The sequence below is a fragment of the Trachypithecus francoisi genome, unplaced genomic scaffold, assembly GCF_009764315.1.
Source record: "Trachypithecus francoisi isolate TF-2019V2 unplaced genomic scaffold, Tfra_2.0 Lachesis_group13, whole genome shotgun sequence".
Taxonomy (NCBI): domain Eukaryota; kingdom Metazoa; phylum Chordata; class Mammalia; order Primates; family Cercopithecidae; genus Trachypithecus; species Trachypithecus francoisi.
This window is the reverse complement of record NW_022681458.1, coordinates 80,739,305-80,754,287: the sequence shown is the minus strand read 5'-3', so window position 1 is coordinate 80,754,287 and position 14,983 is coordinate 80,739,305. Positions and strand designations below refer to the sequence as shown.

General features: G+C 36.1%; 1 protein-coding gene across 3 annotated transcripts in view; it reads left to right on the top strand.

The window, feature by feature from the left end:
* The window catches only part of SLC4A10 (solute carrier family 4 member 10), a 395,086-nt gene that overhangs the window by 293,573 nt on the left and 86,530 nt on the right, over nt 1-14,983 (top strand). For all 3 annotated transcript variants that reach the window (XM_033231304.1, XM_033231305.1, XM_033231303.1), the window contains exons 10-12: nt 6,727-6,873; nt 11,507-11,607; nt 14,600-14,774. In XM_033231304.1, the coding sequence (XP_033087195.1) occupies nt 6,727-6,873; nt 11,507-11,607; nt 14,600-14,774 (423 nt within the window). The remainder of the gene's footprint in view (nt 1-6,726; nt 6,874-11,506; nt 11,608-14,599; nt 14,775-14,983) is intronic.

The following is a 14,983-nucleotide window of genomic DNA, read 5'->3' as shown; positions in this document are numbered from 1 at the left end:
ATCCTTGTTGATTTTCTGTCTCATTGATCTGTCTAATATTGAGAGTGGGGTGTTAAAGTCTCCCACTATTATTGTGTGGGAGTCTAAATTACTCTTTGTAGTTCTTTAAGAACTTGCTTTATGAATCTGGGTGCTCCTGTATTGGGTGCATATATATTTAGGACAGTTAGCTCTTCTTGTTGCATTGATCTCTTTACCATTAGGTAATGTCCTTCTTTGTCTTTTTTGATCTTTGTCAGTTTAAAACCTGTTTTATTGGAGACTAGGATTGCAACCTCTGCTTGTTTTTTGCTTTCCATTTGCTTGGTAAATGTTCCTCCATCCCTTTATTTTGAGCCTGTGTGTGTCTTTGCCCATGAGATGGGTCTCCTGAATACAGAAACTGATAGGTCTTGACTCTTTATCCAATTTGCCAGTCTGTGTCCTTTAATTGGGGCATTTAGCCCATTTATATTTAAGGTTAATATTGTTATATGTGAATTTGATCCTGTCATTATGATGCTAGCTGGTTTTTTTGCCCATTAATTGATTGCCCACAGTTTCTTCATAGTGTCAATGGTCTTTACAATTTGTTGTGTTTTTCAGTGGAAGGTACCAGTTTTTCCTTTCCATATTTAGGACCTCCTTCAGGAGCTCTTAAAAGGCAGGCCTGGTGGTGACAAAATCTCTCAGCATTTGCTTGTCTGTAAAGGATTTTATTTCTCCTTCGCTTATGAACTTAGTTTGGCTGGATATGAAAGTCTGGGCTGAAATTTCTTTTCTTTAAGAATGTTGAATATTGGCCCCCACTCTTTTCTGTCATGTAGGGTTTCTGCAGAGAGATCCACTGTTAGTCTGATGGGTTTCCCTTTGTTGTTAACCCGACCTTTCTCTCTGGCTGCCCTTAATATTTTTCCCTTCTTTTCAACCTTGGTGAATCTGATGATTTTGTGTCTTGGGGTTGCTCTTCTCGAGGAGTATCTTTGTAGTGTTCTCCGTATTTCCTGAGTTTGAATGTTGGCCTGCCTTGCTCAGCTGGGGAAGTTCTCCTGGATAATGTCTTGAAGAATGTTTTCCAACTTGGTCGTATTCTCCCCACCACTTTTAGGTACACCAATCAAATGTAGGTTTGGTCTTTTCACATGGTCCCATATTTCTTGGAGGCATTGTTCATTCCTTTTCATTATTTTTTCTCTAATCTTGTCTTCATGCTTAATTTTACTAAATAGATCTTCACTCTCTAATATCCTTTATTCTGCTTGCTTGACTCAGCTATTGATACTTGTGTATGCTTCACAAAGTTCTTGTGTTGTGGTTTTCAGCTCCATCAGCTCATTTATTTTCTTCTCTAGCTGGTTATTTTAGTTAGCAATTCCTCTAACCTTTCTTCAAGGTTCTTAGCTTCCTTGTCTTGGGTTAGAAAATGCTCCTTTAGCTTGGAGGAGTTTGTTATTAACCACCTTCTGAAGCCTTCTTCTGTCAATTCATCAAACTCAGTCTCCATCCAGTTTTGTTCCCTTGCTGGCAAGGAGTTGTGATCCTTTGGAGGAGAAGAGGCATTCTGGTTTTTGGAATTTTCAGCCTTTTTGCACTGAAAAACGTTCTTTTTTTAATTAAACCAATAGTCTAGTGAAAAGACAGACTAACATATAAAAAGTAAAATATATGGCCTGTGGTGATAAGTGCTGTGAAGGAAATAATCGTGAAAGCAGAAAAGGGAGGTAGAGGTGGGCTGGGGAGAGTTACAAGTTAAAATAAAGTGGTCAGAGAAGATTTTACTGAGGAGATATTTTAGCAAAGATCCTAAAGGAAGAAAGAGAGCGACCTATGTAGTTACCTGAGGGGAGAGCTTTCCAAGCAAAAGGATAAACAAGGGCAAGGGCTTTGGGACAGGAGTGTGCCTGGAACATCTGGGGAACAAAGAGGACAACATGGCTGAGCAGAAGTGAGAAATGGAGGGAGCAGTAGGGGAAGAGGTCAGAGAGGTTATCGGATGGGGGTCAGTCTGTACTGGGTATTTGTAGGTCATATAAGGACACTAAGTGAGTTGGGAAGCAAACAGAAGGTTTTTATTAGAGTTGACATGATTTGTCTTACATTTAACAATGTCCGCTGGGTGCGGTGGCTCATGCCTGTAATCCCAGCACTTTGGGAGGCTGAGGTGGGCAGATCACCCAAGGTCGGGAGTTAGAGACCAGCCTGACCAACATGGAGAAACCCCGTCTCTACTAAAAATACAAAATTAGCTGGACATGGTGGCACATGCCTGCAATCCCAGTTTCTCAGGAGACTGAGACAGGAAAATGACTTGAACCTGTAAGGTGGAGGTTGTGGTGAGTCGAAATTGCACCACTGCACTCAAGACTGGGCAACAAGACTGAAACTCCATCCAGAAAAAAAAAAAAAAAAGAAAAATTGTCTGTCACTTGGCTGCTGTGTTCAGAATAGACCATGGAGGAGCACGGATGAAAGCAGAGAGACCACTTCAGAGGTGATTGCCACAGTGTAGGCAAGCAGTGCTGGTGAGAGAGAAATCAGTGCAGTTCCAATCCAAATTCCAACAAGATTTACTGAGGAACTTGAAAAGCTTATTCTAATATCCAAAAGAACTATCAGAAATATCTGAAAATCCAAGAATAGTAAAAACATGCTTGAAGGAAAATGAAATAAAACCTCATGTGCTGGAATTTCTTCCTAATTCCTTGTTGAGAACTTTTCTCCTTAATTTTTCATTCTGGTTTCTTCATCACAAATTTTTTCCTCCTTCCTATATCATTTCTATATGTTCACAAAGATGATGTAGAATCTCCTATCTTATAAGAAGAAGCAAATGAAAGGAAGCAAGGAAGAGGAGGAGAGGAAAGGAAACAAGGAGGGAAGAAAGAAAGGCGTTTATTGGTGGTATGAATTTGGACAAGTTAAATAACCTGAACTCTCTCTGCCACAGTTTCCTCATCCTTAAACCGGGAATGATAATAATTGTACTTATTTCATGTTTTTTTGTGATTAGTATATACTTATTGCCTACTATATATTAGAGATAAGGTGGTAGAAATTAAAGACATGGTCACTGGCCTCATAGAACAACCCTGAAATCATCCTTGACTGCTTTAATTCTTTCACATCCCAAATCCAATCTATCAGCAAATCTTCCTGGGTTAACTTTCACAATAGATCCAGAATTTACCACTGTAGTTCTCATTTTCTGCACTGTTACCCCCTGGCTTCCACTGTCATCACTGGGTTCATGTCACCATTATTATTCTATTATTGCAATAGCCTCTTTTTTTTTTTTTCTGCCCTTACCCCACTTCATCCTATTCTCAACACAACAGCTAGAGCAATCCCTCTTCTGCTGAAGACCTTCTAATGGCTTCCTAGCTCATTCAGAGTAAAAGTCTAAGTTCTTATGATGACCTACAAAGTCCTACAAGATGTCCTTCCACCTCCTCCACCTTGCCTCTTAGACGTCATCTGCTACTTTCCCTCTTGCCACTTCTCAAAGCATACTCCACACTGGTAATTCTGTCTGCCTGGAAAGCTCTTGTTCCTGATAATGATAGGGCAGGCATCCTTACCTTCTTCAGGTCCTTGCTGAAATGTCTACTCATTAAGACCTTCCTTAATCACCTTACTTAAAATTGCAACAGTCCTCAGTCATACCCTTATTCCCCTTTTCTGCTTCATTTTTCTCCATAACACTTTCCATCGTCTACCAAAATATACACTCATTTATATTGTTTGTTTTCCATCTCATCCCTCCCCTTAGAATGTAAGCCCCATGAGGGGGTGGATTTTTCTTGGTTTTGTTCACTGCTCTAGCACTAGCACTTAAATAGTTTGATAAATATTTACTGAGTGAACGTTCAAAGCTCATATTTTATCAGAGAAAACAGGCATTAAACAACTAATTATATAATTAATAATTAATTATAATGAATAATTATAATTACAGTGAAAGCTGTCAAGAAGGAGATGATGTTAAGATTATTAACAAAGCATATCATCTTGTTTGAGAAGGGGGTCAGGGAAGTCAGGGGGTCAACTGAAATCAGACTGTTAGGTTAGCTAGACAAAGAAAAGGTAGAAGAGGAATGTAAAATAATTAGGTTATTGATAACACTGGTAATAGGGAAACAATAGTAAGTACTATGTATGATTTAAAATTAAACAAATTATGGCATCTATACCTTTAGGGAGCTTTAAAATAATAGGAAATCTGTTGTCCTGGATGAATTTGAATATTCGTCTACATAAAACAGGGTATAGGATCATGTGATCTTTCAAAGCAGTTTTCTAATTAAATGTGATCAAATTAAGAAAGATTTCAAGAGAGTTGTTACTAACAGGAAAAGAGTAGAGTTGCTAAACTCTCATTGAAGACTAAGAACTTTTGCAATTCTTAAGTGTTCCAGTTAGGTCTCAGGGCCATGTAACCATCTTTAGAAGAGGCTTGTGGCATGGAAATCTTTATTTTTAATATTTGAAAAATCTCCTTCTCAAAATACAACTAAACCATTAATAGATCTTTGATATTTTTGTATTATCCTAAGCAAAGTCTGTTTATCAGACCAATAATGTTTTGTGAAGTGTTCTTAGTTGGAAAGTCAAGAAAAAGCTTTCTAAAATGATCATTATTACTTAGCAGTTTATATTGAGTATCAAACCAGAAATGGAAACAAACGATCTGAAAGTAGAATAGAATATTTGAAAGCAAGATTTTCCTGGCAATTTTGGGACATTTGGTCACTGTAGTTTAGGCCAGCATAAAGAATACTATAGGAGTCCCTAATCTCAAATACTTGTATCATTTCATCCCAAGTGAAATTTAAAGTTTCAGAAATATTTATATTATGTTCAGTGTAAATCAATTTTTTCTCTTTCTCTTTATTTTTATTTTCCACACTTATTATATTAAGTACATAATTTCTGTGTATGTTAAGATAAATTAGGTTAGACTGCAGGAATAACCAACTAAAATATTAATGGCTTAAAACAATAAGGGTTTATTTCTATCATGCTAAATGTTCATCAAGATCTAGGAGAGAGACTCTGCTCATTATAATCACTTAGGCTTCCTGCGCGTATAGAAGCTCTATCTGTACCTGTGTTTTCTCAGTCACTAAACCAGAAAAAAAGCAATGTGATAAATCACACATTGGTACTCATAACTTCCATTCAAAAGTGACATATGTACACCCAAGTAGAATATACCTAATCCAAATATCAAAGAAGGCAAAGAAGTACAGTCTTACCACGTGGTCTGTAAGAAAACCTAGAATATCTGTGAACACCCTAAATGACTAATATAGCACATGTGTGTGGAGGGGAGGTGGAGAGGATAAGTACGAAATGTAACTCATACTTTGTGTGGAAATACACTTTCTGTACTGAGAAGATATAATGTGTAGTTGGCCCTCTGTATCTTCAGGATCTGTACTCTTGAACTTAACTAACTGCAAATCAAAAATATTTGAAAAGTCAGGGTGCAGTAGCTCACACCTATAATCCCAGCACTTTGGGAGGCCAAGGTGGGGGATGGTTTGGGACCAGGAGTTCAAGACCAGCCCAGGCAACATAGCAAGACCCTGTCTCTACAATAATTTTTTTAAAAAATTAGCCAGGTTTTGTGGTACATACCTGTAGTCCCAGCTACTCAGAAGATAGGAGCTTAAGCAGGAGCTTAAGCCTAGGAGTTCAAGGCTGCAGTAAGGTATGACTATGCCACTGCATTCCAGCCTGCATGACAGAGCGAGACCCTGTCTCTAAAAACAAAAATCAAAAATATTCCAGGGGGGGACAATAAAAAATAACAATGTTACAATAAAAACCATATGCATAAAAATTATACAGTATAACAACTATTTATATAGCATATACATTGTATAGATATTATAATAATCTAGAAATGATTTAAAGTACAGATGCTTCTCAACTTTCAATGGGGGGTTATGTCCCCCCATTGAAAATACCATAAGTGGAAACTATGTTTTTGACTTATGATGTTTTCAGCTTGTGATAGATTTATCCAGACTTAACCCCATTGAAAGTTGAGGAGCCTACTCAATGCATGTCACTTTTGCATCATCATAAAGTCAAAAGATTGCAAGAGAAACTATAGAAAGTTGGGGACCCTCTAAATACAGGAGGATATGCATAGGTTATGTGCAAATACTGCTCCATTTTGTATAAGGAACTCAAGTATCCATAGATTTTTGGTATCTGCAGGGAATCCTGGAACCAGTCCCCCAAAGATACTGAGGAATGACTATATATCCAGAAAATACTAATTTATAACCTCAGTATTATTTTCAAAGTTGAAATAAAATTAACCCTTTAAATTAATGTATTTATGCCAGGGTATAAATACTGCTGAAATTTCTGACACATTTTACAAATTTTTATTTCTATTTTTAAGCAAAGACTTCCTCCAGGAATGATTTTCCCGCACATAAATAACTTTTGCCTAATTCTAGTTTAATGAGCTTCCTTTCATCCTCCTTTTCCTTTCCCTTACTCCTTCCCTCTAGAAATTTCAACATTCATCTGACATCATAAGAAAAATGGTTACCTATATGGATCCATAAAATAAATTATAATATTTTACATTATAAACTTCTTTAGAGTCAGAGCTGTTTCTTCAAATTGTTATAATCACATGTGAGATCACTGTGTTGAAAACACTGAACACATTAATATTTCATAATTATTTTTAAACTATAAATAATATTTCTATTTCTTCTAAAGGTATTTCATGATGTTGCTTATAAAGCTAAAGATCGTAATGACTTGGTATCAGGAATTGATGAGTTTCTGGATCAGGTTACTGTTCTCCCTCCTGGAGAATGGGATCCAAGCATCCGAATAGAGCCTCCCAAAAATGTACCTTCCCAGGTATGTATATTTGAAGACATTCTTTGAAATTGAATATTTTTTGTCTTTTAAATGCATGTTTCAGAATAGCATAATCCATCAAGAAGATTCAGATGATTTAAATGATAGCCTCGAAGGCAGAAGGGGCATGAAGTTACAAGATATTTCTTAATACTCTCCAACACACATTACTGAGAAACTTGGCAGTTTGATGACAACCTACTAATCCAACAGTGCCATATGTCTGGAAAGATTTTAGACCCTACTTAACATGTATTATACAAGAGGAATATTAAAATTTTAATAGCAATATAAAATATGGCCTGAGAGAAAGCCCATTACTGTCCTTCTATGTTTTGATACATCACTTTGAAATTGGCAAGCATTAGGAAAATTCAAAGACATGACAATCACATTATGTAGAAAACTCCATATTTACTACTGCTAATCACAGTAAATATTGGGAAGATTTTAAAATTGTAATTCTTATATTTGTATTGCTTTTGTGTGGATGTATGATATAAAGATTTTTAAATTTTGCTTATGAACATGTAATGGATATTTTACCCATCATACAATCCAGAAAGATAGAAATATAAAGCATTGCTATTTTCTAGGGTCACTTTTTAAATTGCAGTCATGACTATTAAGAATGATGACCAAATGTTTGTTAAGCTCACTCCTCACACTGCCACCTCTATGCCTACTGAATCTGCCTCCCACAACCTTCCCAAGTTGTTATGTATTTAGTCTTGCCTTTGGCCTTTGCCCTGCAGAGTTCAGCCTGGTCTGACTCTGCTGCCCTAATGGAAGTGACAGATAGTCTAATTGACCCAGCCCTGGAATTGGAAATTTTCCTGCTTTGCCAGAGGTGGGCAAATGAGCAGTTGTACCACTCAACCATGAATACTTAAAAAGGGTATCTCAATTTCACTGTCAATTTAAAGAAACTCTATGGATACCTCATTTTTACATTTTCATTTTGAAGTCATTTCATAATTATTAAAGACTATTTCCTTTTCTCAAAACTTACCATTTTGTGATTCTGTAACTGCTACCACATATTTCAGTTGATCTATTACTAAAATAAAAACAGTTGCCTAATAATTAATTATAGGGGTTATAGATTGTCTCATTCCTGTACTTGTAGAATACATCTTTATACTAATGATATTAGAAAAGGCAATATAATGCTTCCTGAATATGTAGAAACTCCTTAATTAATATTATTTGGAGAAATTCAGCAAAATATTAACACATTCAGAATGAGGCTTTAAAATTCACTATAACACCAATTAGCTATTGAAACATTAAAGATGAAGTTAAGTGTTTTTGAAAACAGCTTTGTGAACAATAATGTTTTTGAGGCAAGTTGAGTGATGGGAGGCCAATATTGTTTATGATTTTATGACACCCTTTAAAATCAGAATTAATTATTGGATTCTGGGTATTGAGAGGCAGTCGTAAAAAGAACATCAAATTAAAAATTAAGGCATCTGGATTCTGCAATTATCTATATATGTATGGCCTTGAACAAATGTTTTAACTTCTCTGTTGATGCTCTATAACAGCACTCTCCAATAGTCTTCCACAATAATGGAAATATTCTATATCTATGCTGTCTAGTAATCAGGCCACTAGTAAGCATTAGAAATGTTGCTACTATAACTAAAGAACAGAATTTTTCATTTTAATTACCATAAATGTAAATAGACATATGCAATTTGTGGTTATCATATAAGACAGCATAGTTCTATACAACAAATTTGAATTTCAGATATGCTTTATGCTTCTTTTCAACATTCATGTTTTAAAAAAGTATGTTGTGATCGAATAATAGATAGCATGAGGCTATGTTTTCTATTAGATGGAGTGAAATGAGTTAATATGTATTAAACATTCTGACCTCATACTCATTCAAATTTTTTTTATTTTGAGATGGAGTCTTGCTTTGTCGCCCAGGCTGGAGTGCAGTGGCGTGATCTCGGCTCACTGCAAGCTCCGCCTCCCGGGTTCATGCCATTCTCCTGCCTCAGCCTCTGAGTAGCTGGGACTACAGGCACCCGCCATCACGCCCGGCTAAGTTTTTGTATTTTTAGTAGAGAACGGGGTTTCACCGTGTTAGCCAGGATGGTCTTGATCTCCTGACCTCGTGATCTGCCTTCCTCAGCCTCCCAAAGTGCTGGGATTACAGGCGTGAGCCACTGTGCCCTGCCCAAATATTTTTACCATTGGGATAATTTTCATCTTTTTTATTCATTTGAAATGTGCAAATCCCAGCATTTTAAATACTTTTTTTCCTTTCAGTTAAGAGAAGATTAACCTGTCACCTCCAGTGATAACTGTGAAAATATTCATTAGAACTTTGCGTCAGTCATTAAAATCATTCCCTTTTGTGTACTCTCAACTTATTTGCTCTTCTCTCATATCATGTACTTACTTATCAAAACCATAACCCTATGAGAATCCAACACTTCACTCTGTACCGCACTGATGAAGCTGAAGCTGAAGGAAAACATGTAACTACACTGACTGGTCTCACATAAATTCATGACCACATACCTTAAGTGAGCCCTTCGTGTTGCAGGTTCATCATACTACACTTCCCTAGTCCAATCATACTCACTTGATGACTATTTCACACTTATTCTTCTCTCCTCAAGCCTTCAGCGCATCCTTTCTGACCCTCACTCTCATATGCTGATGTGCCTTTTACTTCCCTAAGAAATTTGAAACAATCAAAAAAGAACTCGTATAAATTGCTACCATCATACCTACCCACCGGCCAGCATCTGCATCCACATACTCTGCCTTCCTGTTCATTACTATTGATGAACTAGCCAAAGTCAGCCTTCTACTTGTGCACTAGAAAGAGCCTCTCTCTTCACATCTACTCAAGAGCACAACTCTACCAATTCTCCTCTTTCTCTTCTATATCATCAAATCTTTTTTTCTGTATTTTATCACTTTTATTAGCATACAACATACTATTAAATTTACCAATCTTAAATAAAAGAACTCTCTTGGTACCACTACCCAGCCTACCACTCTTATTCATTCCCTTTTGCAACAAAATGCCACAGAAGAGTTCTCTACGCTACTTGCCTCCAATTACTCTCCTCCAATTCTCTTTTAACACTCCCTCCAAGAGGCTTTTGCCCCTATCACTTCACTAAAATATGTACGTGAACAATGATCTCCACAATGCTAAGTCCCATGGTCAATTCTCAACCTGCATTTTATCTAACCTATCAATGAACAGCATTTAAGAGTTAATGACTCCCTTTTCCTTAATACATATTCCTTACTTGGCTCCCAAAGCATCACCTTCTGTTAGTTTTGTCATTGTAAAATAGAGTTAATTTATCTAGTCAGTAGTATTCTCCCAGAAGACCACATAATAATACTTGCTTTCTGAGACTTGTGAAAGCTATGAATTGTTTTCCTAGGTGATTGGGAAGTAGGTATTGAGGGTAACTCTTAAATCCCTTTATTAATGTATCCTATTTACCTGTAAAGACAGTTCCTTCATCAGTTAACAGATGCTTCTCTTTTATCTTTGAACTTTAGTCTTATTGCATCCATCCATTTATCTGGGGAAATTGTTAAAATATTAAGCAATAAACTTTCTTATATTGTATATTTTTCAAAACCTTTTTTATGTGTTAAACCTGTGTCATTCTACCTAGATGTCTCCTGGTAAGTGAGATCAGTTTATGAGTCACTTTTGTTTTTCATGTTTACACTAATTATATTTTGGAATGGTGGTCAAGTAAAAATCGTAATTTCACCACTTAAGATTTTTTCCTATTATCTTTTGAAGTGCTTTTGAATACATTGGTGTGCTCTAAGATCACCATAGGTAGGATTTTAGGTAGAAATTTCTGATTTTTAAAAAAATCATATTCGCCAACAAAAGTGGGTGGAATAGACCTTTGGGAAAACAATACTTACCTGAATCTCCACTAATTTGTCATTGGTTAAATTAGACGCCTCCTTTTTTACAATCGTCTTTGACACTCTATGAGTTAGAGAGACCCATATTGTAAACTATTTACTGGGTAGAAAGATACTAGCTGGAATAACACAGGGAAATATACTTTAAAAATAGTGATGATGGTTACTGTTCTTTGAACAATTAAACTATGCCAGGCATATAACACCACCATACTTAACACCTCCTCACGCCAACCTACCCGCATCCTGATCTCTCTCTTTCCCCTTCCCTTACTTCATTTTTCTTCATAGCTCCCATCTGTACCTGATATTTTCACTAACAGGATGCTTTTTCTTGCCTACCTTTGCAGCTCTAGCATTCATTACAATGAATGGCACACACTAGGCACTTAGTACTAGTTAGTAACTAGTACTGTTAGTATTAGTTGAAAGAATAAATAAGTTTCCATCATCTTATTTAATTCTCTTAGCCACACTATAAGATAGATACTGATGTTACTCCCAGTAGACAGAGGAAGAAACTAACACTTTAAAAGGCTAAATAACTTCCCAGATGTTAAGCAACAAATAAGTACAGAGCCTAGGTTCTCAGCTATTGTGCATATTGCTTCAAGGAAAATGAACTGTTATTGTTATTTACAACTAACACCTGAAATTACAATAAAACAAAACACACGAACAAAGAAACTCTCCACAGGAGAAGAGGAAGATTCCTGCTGTGCCAAATGGAACAGCAGCTCATGGGGAACCAGAGCCCCACGGAGGACATAGTGGACCTGAACTCCAGAGAACTGGAAGGTTAGTGAAAATCACTTCCATGGGACTTCAAGGACCAAATGACATACCATTCTTCTCTGTTAGGAATTGCTATTTTGGGATCTAATTTATTTTATACTTTTAATAGCTGCTTTTTGAGGGTGAAAATGCCAATTAGTTTGATTTCTCTGAAGTTGCTAATGATTATCATTACTGTTAAACTAAAACAGTGGAGACACCCTTCTATTATACTTTACCTAGTCTTTCATTTTGCTGTGCATAAAATGCATTCCCAGATTCTTAGAATGAAAAGGAAAACCGTCAATTGACCCTTCCAAAAGAACCCATTGAAAGCTTCAAGTTCAAGATAGAAATAAAACTAAATACCAACAACTCAGTCTTGTAGGCCCTATCTCATTAAATGCAAGTAGGATGTATATAATGGTATTTTTTATTTTTACGGCTGTGATTTGAAAGAGCTATATGATTTATTTTTCTAATCACACATCTTTGAAGAGATGAAAGCTTCAATTTATTTCTTAAAATGGTGCTTTATGGGTTTTCTTTGACAGCTTGTCTCTCTCTAAGCAATGTGTGAGCAGAAAATCAGAAACCCTTGGGTGGGTCTCTCTTCAGGGAATATGTGTATAGCCTCCATTATAATTAAAGGCAGTTGCAAAGACTTTGCAGGAATGGTGCTCCCTCCCCTCAAGGCCATTTTCTGTACTGCTTGCAATGTGTCCTCTAAGCTGACTTTCCAGTTCCTGAGCACTCTGCGTTTTAATTCTATGTTCTTTCCATTTATCTATGTGTTGTCTCTGAGGAAATGTCCTTTAATGTCTTCCTCAGGCTTGATACCTAATTTGAGATGGTTCAAACAATTTTTTCCTTTTCCCTTCACTGGAACCTTTGTTACTCATTCTGTTTGCTTTCATACTTTTGAATGCTGTCTTTTTATTTTTGGTGGTATTTTTTTCTCTTTCTCAGGTGTAACATGCCACATAGCTTAGATTTTTTTCGAAGTTCACTTTTCCTTACTGCTTCCTAAATCCTCCCAGGTCACCAATATCCGGTATCTTCGCTTCTCCAGAGTTCTTCCACAGATTCTGTTGCTGACATGACTTGAAGTATCCATTACTCATCTGCTCTCCTGGAGTTGCTGGTGTACATCTGGGCTGCTCTTGCACTGTTCTCTGTAATGAACTCCCACTTCCGGATTTAGATTTTTACTGCTAAAAACACATTTATTACACAGTACTATAACAACTATTCAGACTAATGTATGCTCTAATAAGTAATTGATTAGAATCAATGGTCTAATATAAAGTGCTATCAAAACTATAAATATTAATTACTAATTAATAGCTCATAACCACCTCAAATTCTTTTTGGGATTAGGTGGGATATAAATCATAAATGAATGCCTAAATAGACTGGTAGAGTAAATCTGTTTTGAATTGTGACTTTGATAAGTTAACAAATTATTCAGAAATGATCCCCAAAATAAAAAAAGAAATATGTGTATGTTTTACTAAACATGGGTAGAGAAGCCTAAGGTGATCTTTATGTGTACAAATATTTCACAGGTTCTCTGCAAGCTTCTCTGAGTTTCAAATGTCCTTTTATTCAATTGAAGTTTCATTCTTCTCAACCCTCTCCTACTCCATAGCTCTCTGATGGACCCAATCATAGGAAAATATAGTGATCTTATACCTGCATAATAGTAGAATAGTTACTATTAGGTAACGATTACAGATAAATCAGATCAGAGAAATTACATGGTAAAATATTTTAATTATTCATAATATATACATCTTTTATTTCAAATTCTAACCAGAATATTTTTCTAAAAAGAACAATCCTTTCTGAGGTGATTCTAGGACTGCTAAATGAATATTCCTATATATAAAATAAATAAGAAAAATGTAACAGTTTTGTGTGATCCAAGTATACTCAGCATGCTGGCAGTTTATTGGAGCATAAGTTTTTTTCGCCATTAACATTAACCTTCACGTAGGAACTTACTCATAGTCTTATTCATTTTGCTATCACATCATTATTCCATGGAACAAAACAACTTACAGTAGCCAAATGTTAAGTCTGCATACTGTTATTAGATGTTCATAAAATGAGAATACCTACTTATTAATGCTCTCATTTCTAATATTTTTAAAAAGCTCTCAAATTTAAAGCATCATTTCACAGTTTAATACTTTTCCCCGAAAAAAATTCTCTTTCAAGTGTTTCAACATGGTTTTGGATATATTTGGAGTAAATAAATTTATACCAAGTAAGGTCACTATTGTCTTGTGAATCACAGATGTTGGGATGTGTTAACGCAATAGTGGATCAAAATTACATTTATCTAGTTTGATTATTATTAAGGACTCCCTCCTAGTTTTCTAAAAATGAAAACAGCTCCAGAACCTATCTGTCTCTACTAAGTATTGCTGCCATCCAAAAGGACATTTAAATGTCTTCCTGCAACAATATCTAGTGAGGGATTTTTGTTTGTTTATTTTTTGGCTGAGAGAGTAGGTAACTGGAGCTATGGTTAAACATTGCTTTTTCTCTCTAGGGTGATGCTCACTACTGGAGTATAAAAAAGCCAGCTAACCCTCCCTCCCTCACTCCCTGCTATGCTAAATGGAATTAAACATTTAGAAATACTGCCAATGATTGAGGGTGGTAGGCCTGAGTTTAGGAGGAGTAGGTTGACGTAGAAATGGCACAGAGATTAGAGTAATCCTTGAATCTCATTATCTGGATTATGATTGTTGAACAGCTCTGAACCTTGTTTAAGAGAACCTGGGATTTTTGGTGGTTGACACGATATTGGGTTAGGAATTGAGTAACATAGTTGTGCAGTGCCTCCCTGTATATCATTATAATACAATGCAGCAGGTTAATGTGGGTCTCACCTCTGCTGATGGAAAACGTATACTGTGACCTGGCAACAAAGCAAATGAGCATTTTGACTTGTGTGTTTTTTTATATTTGGGTTTCACTATTGTGTTTTCCACCCCTGTCTTAGGATTTTTGGGGGACTTATTTTAGATATCAAAAGAAAAGCTCCATACTTCTGGAGTGACTTCAGAGATGCTTTCAGCCTGCAGTGCTTAGCATCTTTTCTGTTTCTCTACTGCGCGTGTATGTCTCCTGTCATCACATTTGGAGGACTGCTGGGAGAAGCAACTGAAGGGCGTATAGTATGTATCATGCTTTTCTCTGCACTTTGAAACATAATCCATTTTTAAGATTCAGTTAGATAAGTAAGCATTTAATTTTGGATTCTTTTCTGAGGAGAGATTTGAGATATGGTCTGCTAGATAAACCTTATATGAATTTCCTGGATGGCTAGTGGAACTTGTAATCTGGGGGTGGAATGTCTCAGAATGACTAGTTCTGAGTCTTACGA